Source organism: Gekko japonicus, unplaced genomic scaffold, assembly GCF_001447785.1.
Source record: "Gekko japonicus isolate JY-2015 unplaced genomic scaffold, Gekko_japonicus_V1.1 scaffold1830, whole genome shotgun sequence".
Lineage (NCBI taxonomy): Eukaryota > Metazoa > Chordata > Lepidosauria > Squamata > Gekkonidae > Gekko > Gekko japonicus.
In genome coordinates this window covers 172,863-181,559 of record NW_015165300.1, presented here as the reverse complement: position 1 = coordinate 181,559, position 8,697 = coordinate 172,863, and the positions used below count along the sequence as shown (strand labels likewise).

Sequence of the window (8,697 nt, the reverse complement as noted above, 5' to 3'; positions counted from 1 at the left end):
CTCTCTCTCTCTCTCACACACACACACACACACACACACACACACACACACAAATGTTCCTGAGGCCCAAAAGGGCCAGGGGGTGAAACTTTTCTTGGTGTTGGCAACTTCCCACCAGAAATGGGCCAGAGGGCCTGGGGGATCGGGTGGTGGTGGCTTTTGTGAAATGTGTTGGGGTCTTCTTTTGCAAAGAACATAAACCAGGCCCTCTTGGCCAGCCCCAGCATGGGAAAGGAAGGGGGGCAAGAGGGGAAGGATGGCTGGGGGAGTCCTTGCTCTGTCTCCAGAGGGTTCCCAGGGAGAGGAGCCCATCCCTTCGCTGGAGGCAGCACTAAGATACAGCACACAGACATAGCCCAGCTGGGGCCAGAACAGGGACTTTAAGTCCAGGCAGGACGAAGCTCCCACCCAGGGCCTCAGCAGCAAATCTGTGCTCAGGGAGGAACAACACTCGCTCGTATATCCAGTGAGGCAGGAGATGCCGCTTTGCTCAGGTGGCAACTGGAACATCAGAAAGAAACCAAAACTATCAAACTGCAGGCACAGAAGCTGCAACACCAAGAAGCGCTGAGAGAAGGGCCAACATAGAGTAGCACTAAAAGGTAACGAGTGCCGGGGGGGGGGGATGTTTCAGCCCCTGAGTACCCTGAAAATAGATACCCTGTCAGTTTTTCACAAAGGTGAGGATGTTGAGCTACGTATAAAAGAAAGTAAGATCTCCACTGTGTGGGCTGGCAGGCTGGAAGAAGAAGAAGAGATTGGATTTATATCCCGCCCTTCACTTGGAGTCTCAGAGCGGCTTACAAGCTCCTTTCCCTTCCCCTCCCCACAACAGACACCCTGTGATGTGGGTGGGGCTGAGAGAGCTCTGACACAAACTGCTCTCTCAGGAACTGCTGTGCCAGAGCTTGTGACTGACCCAAGGTCACATCAGCAGCTGCAAGTGGAGGAGTGGGGAATCAAACCCGGTTCTCCCAGATTAGAGTCCGCGCACTTAACCACTACACCAAACTGACTCTCACCAAACTGGCTGGAGATGAAGGCCAACAGAGGAAACAGCCAGCGGGGGTTAATGGACCTAGGAGGCTGCACACTCACAGTGTGCTCCGCATGATGCAGAACAAGATCCAACCTCCTCCCAGCCCAGCCCTCCCAGCCTGTCCCACTGGACACCGCCGTGGTCAGAGGGAAGGACTCTGGATGAGGAAATGCCAGCCGTGACGCTGAGCATCTTGCACTGACCCACCAAGGGAGGTGTCAGCCTATGCTGCCATGGGGGTTGGGGAGTTCCTTCTGTGTCTTGTTACTTGCTATTGCATTCCTATCCCTGCTGTTCTGCCTTTGCTGAAACGCTTATCTCGACAGATGTGCAGGAGGAGGTTGTGTTGTCTGGAAGTCTCCTATGTACCGTGAGAGACTCCTAGTTCCCAGCTTTAGCCACCTAACGGTTTCCTAACTCATCCCGCACGCGGGAGGGTATCTGATTTGCCCATGCCATGGGGGGGGGGGGTGCATACGAATACCCTATATCCTGTTAGGCTCTACTGGCTGGGGCCATTCCTAACAGTGCCTGTGTTACTGCATCTACAGCTTTGCAATAAAAGTATAACCGTTCCTGAATGCGTGTACTTCGTTGTTAGCTGTGGGTTCTGACAGGACGGAGGGAGGCTTCACAGGCAGAGGAGGCCTCTCTCAATGGCACAAGGAACTGATGGAGGGAGGCGGCAGGGAAGGTTGGGATCAAAGGTCCGAAATCTCCTCCGAACATCCTAGTTTCTAATGGGCCGGGTTCAAATCCTCCCAAAAGTGCTGTGACTGCCTTTTGACAATGCCACATGTAGACTGCCCAAGGCAAGGATGCAAAAGGAATACTGTGGGTGGGTTGGCTTCTGGGATTTGGTGGCACCTCACAGCCACCTTGCCAAATCCCTGACCAGAAATGACTTGTGAGAACAGATTTTCTTCCCGCCAAGCAGCAGTGGCGGGGGCGAGGGGGGATCTGCCTGCTTTTCCCTCTGGCTCAGCCCCAGTCCGGGGCCAAGAGGGAGTTTTGTGCTTCACAGCAAGCCACAGATCCCAAAGCACCTGCTGGGAACAAATGTATCGAGCAGCCGAGAAAGGAGAGCCGCTGCCCAGCCTCCCGGTCCATCCCCCTGAAGGTGTCTGCAGAGCTCCCACCTCCGCTCAAGACTGGCTGCCCCCGCTCACCTTGGCACGGAGGGGAGGAAACCAGCAGGCAGGCCCCACCTTCCATTCTGCCACACTTTCTGAGCATCTCGATCTTAAAGCTTTGTCAGCTGCACTAAGCCCTTGTTTTGAATTCCTCCCCAAAACCCCTTTTTCAAAGTCTGCTTGCTGATCTGGAAGTGCTGGATTCCCCAGCCTCCTGAAAGCTGTCCTGTCTGGCCCCTGCAATGCGTGAGGCAGCCTCCCCTCGCCTGGGGAAATGCCCTCCCCGCCGTAGAACTGACCTCATTGCCCTCTGCATGGCTCACAAACCCACACCCCGGAACAGAGAGAGAAACAGCCACATTTCTGGAATGTATTCTCTTCCTCATGTGGCAGGAATATTTGAATGAACCCAGCGGTGTGACAGACGGTCCCCAGGGTAGACTCTCTGGACACAGAGAAGAGGAGAACTCCTCTTCTCCAGCATATGCTGCTCTTGACCAGGAAGGCACAAGCCCCCTGGTGGGGGCTCCGTCTGGGAAGAAGTCCCAACTCAATGACGGGAGGGACGGACTTTGGTTCATGCAAAGCCATCCTGTCCTAATGGAACATCGTTCAGGAGAAGCACCGTCTGTAGGGCAAGGGGACTGCTCATTTCTCACCTTTTCTTTGTTCCCTCGCTCGGCCTAAACACAAAAGCCCATCTCTTTTTCTTCAGTCTGTCTGCTCATACCTGGAATGCCTGAAGAAGCCTGGAAACGTACCCCACCTGCTCAGTCATGCTCCCCAAAGAGCAGTAACTGTGGGGGGGGCGGGGGGAATGGCAGAGGGCAACCCTGGTTCCGCTTGCAGGTTTTTACAGGTTTGACCCCTGGCTGGGCTAGAAGACAAGAGCCCACTCTCTCTCTCTATAGCGGCCAGGGCAAATAACCCAAAACACTCCATCTCCCATCCCATCGTCATCCCCTGGGTCCAACTGATGGAACACACACACACGCACGCACGCACGCATCCATCACAGTAAATATTTAAGCAAGAATGACCCAGTGCTGCAAACAGAGCTACAGGAGACCACGCGGCACCCTCTCTCCACACCTCTAAACATTACAGAACATCACATTTGGGCTTGGAAATGACACGTTGCTAGGAAACAAGACAAAGACATTTCTAGATGTCAGCCTCATAAATCCGTCTTTTCTTACTGTGTCTTACTGTTTTCACTTTATACCTCAATAAAAACTGTTATGAAGAGAATAACAAAATCATCTTTTCTAGCCATCAATCCAGATATTCCGTTCTGAAAGTAAGAGGCTTCCCCCCTTCTATTTTTCACAAAAACGGAATGTGTCTTTGGGGGGGGGGGGGGGTTTGCACAGGATTTGGAAAGGTCTCCCCCCCCCCCCCCCCCACCCCGCCACTACATGCAGGATGTGACCCACTCTACAGCAGACCACCCAGGGCCGGGCAGAAAGAAAGGCTCCGGGAGGAGCCAAGACTCAAGAAACTCAAGGAAGCCGCGGCAGAAACCAAACTGCCAGATGGTGGTTGGAGACACAATCCCTGCAGGCAGCCCCAGCAAGAGACCCTTGCAGAGGGGGGGCCCCTTGGTGCCGGCCAGACTCCGGCCCCGTCACAGGCTCATCCTCTTTGGCCAGCCCAGCTGCCCTGGCTGCCCCCACCAGGGAGGCACCTCTGCCTGCCTGCCTGCCTGCCTGCGTGTGCGTGCGGAAGGGCCTGCCGCCCGGGACCTCATCATCCCTGCAAGATCACAAACGGGGGAAAGCAGACAAGCTGGTTAGTTGCAAAGGGACACAACACAGCGGACCATTCACCCACGAGGGAGGCAGGGACCCGGCATGCTAGGGAATCATTATGCTGGGAGGGGCAGGGGGAAGTATCAAATTAAGACGCAAACATACCATTAGTTGGATGCTTTGCAAATGACACAGAAAACCGCTTTACAGCTGGCATAGACAAGAGCTCTGAGAAAACAAGAAGACAGCATCACTTCAGTTAGTCACCGCTGGCAGCGGCCGCCCTTACACCCGCCCCCCGCCAGTCAGCACTCGCTACCCAGGGCTCTGTCAGCCGACTCTGGGAAGTCCCGACCCGAGACCTGGCACCTGATCCCTGGGGCACACTGGTGCATTATCCAGACTAGCCGAGGGCACACTGAGTCAACAGAGCGGAGGGAGGGGGGCAGGCGGAGAGTCCCAAAAGGCAGGCCAGGCCCCGGAGTCCTTCTTCCGGGAGGTGAGACCCAATCTCAAGGTCAGCTCAGTGGAGAGCAGCTCCCGGAGCCCAGGGCCACAATCAAGGGTATGCAGTGGCATTGGCACCATGGCCTCTGCACCCACTGGGCCCCTCATCGCCTTGGCGCATTCCTGGCCATGTGGGGGGCTGTCCTCTCAGTGGGGATGGAGTCCCCCACCCCCTGCAGCTTCCGTGGGAACCGATCTCTGTCCTCTGGAGATCAGGCCCCACCAAGAGGCTGGTAGCCACCCTCACCTTCACCCCCACCCCCACACACCATACAGAGCCCCTGGCCATTCCGGAGGCCCAGCAGTCAGACTTGAGCTGCCTGAACTAGCCAGAGTGGCCAATGGTCCTGCGGGGCGGGGCGGGGGGGATCATCCCTTTTGTATCTATTTACTTCACTTATACCCCATTTTGCCCTGACCTGGGTGGCCGAGGCCGGCCTGATCTCGTCAGATCTGAGAAGCTAAGCAGGGTCTGCCCTGGTCAGCACTTGGATGGGAGACCACCCGGGAAGAAGCAACAGCAACCACATCTGTACGTCTCTGGCCTTGAAAACCCCATGAGGGGTCACCAAAGGTTGGCTGCAACTGGACAGCCCCTCCCACCACCGTACCCCATCCCCCCCCCAGCACGACCTAGTGGCATACAACATTCTCCCCTTCTCCCTTTTATCCTCACAACAACACTGTGAGGTAGTTTAGGCCTAGTGTGTGCGACTAGCTTCCCTGGCACGAGTGGGGATTCGAACCAGAGCCGCCCGGGATAGTCCCGCACCGTCCTGACCACCCCACTGCCCCCTGGCCCTCGCGCGTCCTAGAGGCCGGATGTGTGGAAATGAGCAGCTGCAGCTTTCCAGGGCATGGAGGCAAACAGCATCCCCTGGTTAGTAAAATCCCATTGAGCCTATTAAAAGGACTGGGACCTCTTTTCCCCAGGCAGTTGGAAACCCTAACCCTAAAAAACCCCAGAAGTAGTTCAGAGAGGCAGCTGAAGCCCAGCCTGAAACCTCTGGGCTGCTCTGGACCAGAACTGCAAGAAGCCTCGGCCACAAGGAGTGGCGCCTGAACGGCGGCTGATTCTGCAGCAGCCCGGCATTCTGGGGAGTCCTTGGGGCGGAGGAGCTCAGCGTTGCCAGCAGGCCTGGAGGCGGATGTCCTGCTGTCCCTGTCACAGAGGCTTCCCTCCCGTGTGGAGGGGGCCAGCTTTTCATGGCGGGGAGGCCAGCCAGCACCCCTCTCAGCCTCCGTCAAACGAGCAGGACAGTTTCCCTCCTTGTGGCCAGCCTATCGTAGCCGGAAAACAGTGCCAACCCCCCACCCACCCATCCACCCACCCTGTTTCAACAGGGTAGGAAGGCTTCTTGAAAGAAAAAAAGAAAGCCCTAAGGTATGGGGGGGGGGGGACACAGATAAGTGATACGTAGGAATGCTGAGAGAGGTTTACAAAAAAAAATATCCAGGGAAGCAATATGAAGTGATTCTACGATTCTGCCCTGGGAGGTTAGAATTGCTAAACACAATCAGTTTCCTAAACTGAGTTCCCATCTCTACCCCTTTTGCAGAGTCAAACTGCAACCAAGGAAGTGTGCAATTATTCCTCATGGAATGCATCTCAGCAGGTTAATAGTGACTAAACCACCTTTTAAAGTTAGAGTCTGAACCCAAATGGGGGAGGGCGGGAACCACACCGGTGAACCTGAACCCACATGTTTAATGGCTCAGTTCCCTGCTCCCGATCTCAGGCACAGAGAACAATGTTCCCTCTAAGCCGTGGAGTCTTGTGTGCAAAAATTCTATGTTGTGAGCGACTGGCATTAAAGTTGTGAGCAAGCGATTTGGCTACTGCATAAATTACTTTGCTCCGGAGCCATCCTTCCTGAGCTAAGACAAAAATGTGAGAGCTGGAGGCTAAAAACCTGTGAGCTAGCTCAGACTAAGACTAACTCAGCTTAGAGGGAACACTGACAGAGAAGCCCCCAGTACACCCGTAGACCATCGGAATGGCCACAGAAACTGAGAAACCAGTTTTCTGAAGCTCCTGGTGACTGACCCACGGTGCACAGAGCGGCGAACACAAGCAAATACTCAAACTAAAAAGCTTGAAAATATCCTCAGACAGGAGGAGCAGCTTCAAAAACAGGCAGCTCTTTGTCTGTCTGAGAAACAGAGCCCCACAGCCCAGGGCACATTTCCATCTCTACAAAAAAGGGCCAGCACACGTTTTCTGAGCCCAGAAAAGGGACATTTTGAAGGGCAACACCAGGGGGGGGGGAGCCAGGCTTTGTTCTGCCAGTTATCATTTTGCAGCCTCTCAAATGGGTAAAAGGAGGCCAATTTTCAACAGTGACAAGGAATTAATATGCACCACGTGACCTTTACTAGCAGCAGCAGCAGCAACTGACAAAGCCCAGGCTGCTTCCGCTCCTCCTGCCCAGGCCCTGGCCCCTGGGACAGCCTGCCCCCCCCCCCAACAAGCAGCCCAAGGGAGAAAAATGCTCTCCCTTGCCCCCACCCCACCCCGGAGGCCTCTGCTTTGGAAGAAGAAGGCAGCAGAAGGCACTGGCCAGGGAGCTCGAACCACCAGAGGCCAGACTGCCTCCCCACCGCCCTTCCCTGCCCCTGCAGCTTCCTTCACAGCCCTCTGGAAGGCCTGTCGGGCTGAGCGCCCTCCTGCCCAGGGCCAGCAGCACGTGCCCCTTGCTTGCCCTCTGCCTCAGGGATCAGGTGCCTGGTGAAGAGGATGCACCTACCATCTTTGTGCAGAAAGCCGGAGGCAAACTTTTTCCCATGGCTGCGAGCGTAGTCCTGGAGGTTTGGGGCGCTGGAGGAGCCTCCGAGGACCGTGGTGCTGAAGAGCCCTGTGCACTGTGACCCTGGAAAGGCGCGGCACTCTGTTAGCCTCGCACTCTCACCACGTGTGGCTCAAGTGCCTCTTGGGGGGGTGGGAAGCAGCGTATTGCCCAGCTGTCCCAAGGAGGCTCCCCAGCACCCCCTGGGCTCCGGCAGCCCGACCCCCGGCCCTGCCAAGGGAGACTCCCAGAGGTGCCCTCAGCACAGGTTAAGGAACATGCAGCAGAACAGACAGGGACTAGGCAAGCCCATGCGAAGGAAGCACTGCCACTCCCCAGAAAGCCTGTCCAGAGACTCCTCAAGCTTCTCCCAGCCCAGGTGCAGCAGCCACAGGGGGGCGGGGGGTCTCCAGGGCCCACCATGGACGTTGCTATCCAGAGGCAGGGCCCCACACACATCCCCCCCCCCTTCTCCAAGCCAGGCAGAGCACCGAGCGCACCGAGCAGAGGAGGAGCAAGACAGCCACAGCGGAGAAAAGATGGCACAATGCAGAGGCAGGACGGAGCCCGCTGGGAAGCCACAGCTGCCAGGCCAAGAAACCGTTGCCCTGGCTGGGGACTATGAAGACATCCTGGCCAGACCGCGGCTCAGAGAAAGCAAAGGCCAGCAGCATTTCACTGCGCTACACCAGCAGCAGAAAAGCAAGAGGGGGAAATTCTCTCCTCTCTCGGGACCCGTGTGTGACCTCAGCAAAGATTTGAGAAGCGGACCCTGAGGACCATGCAAGTAAAGATGCTGGCAGCAGGTTCCCATGAAGACAAGGAAGACTAAGGAAGACTTAAGGCAGGGCCTCAAAACCTCGGGAAAGGTCTCTTAGGCACAGACCAGGAGAGCTGGCTGACATGTGCCTGGGCGCGTTCTCTCACCACAAAGCCCCCACAGGGTAACGGTAGCAAGGAGTGCGCAAGGGGCCTCCTCCCTGCGGGGATCTGACCCAGCCTGCAAACGAGGCAAGTCCCAAGCAGGCGGGCAAGCTGCCTGGACCTGCATCCTGGCTGAGAGACCCCCAGAGAGATCTCCCCACCTCACAAGGCACAAGCAACTACTGTGACAGTCTTCTTTGAAACCCACACACACACCCCACTCTGCTGCATGGCAGCCCTCCGCCCAGGGCTTCCCCTCGCAAGCAGCAGCTGTCCTGCTACAGTTGCACGGTGGAGGTGCTGCATCCTTTTCCCCCACGCCACAGGCCTAGGCTCAAGAACGCAGACAGATATCTCTGAATACCTACAGTCAACTGTGGCCTGAAAAAGTACCTTTCTCTGTTTGGGCTCAGAGGGAAAATGATCCCCCTTCCCTGGGACTCTTATATTCTCTGCCTTTGGTTTCCTTGGAGAGGAGGAGCAGTTGCCATGCTTTAGGAAAGAGTCCGATCCTCAACCCTGCCCCTCCCCCCCAAAAAGCTGTATCCCCCCCCCCC

The 8,697-nt window shown here is 56.3% G+C and overlaps 1 protein-coding gene across 1 annotated transcript in view; it reads right to left on the bottom strand.

The window, feature by feature from the left end:
* The window catches only part of PPIP5K1 (diphosphoinositol pentakisphosphate kinase 1), a 72,241-nt gene that overhangs the window by 6,863 nt on the left and 56,681 nt on the right, over positions 1-8,697 (bottom strand). The window contains exons 26-27 of the mRNA XM_015410394.1: positions 7,178-7,300; positions 4,089-4,151 (exon numbers count right to left, since the gene is read on the bottom strand). Of these exons, the coding sequence (XP_015265880.1) occupies positions 4,089-4,151; positions 7,178-7,300 (186 nt within the window). The remainder of the gene's footprint in view (positions 1-4,088; positions 4,152-7,177; positions 7,301-8,697) is intronic.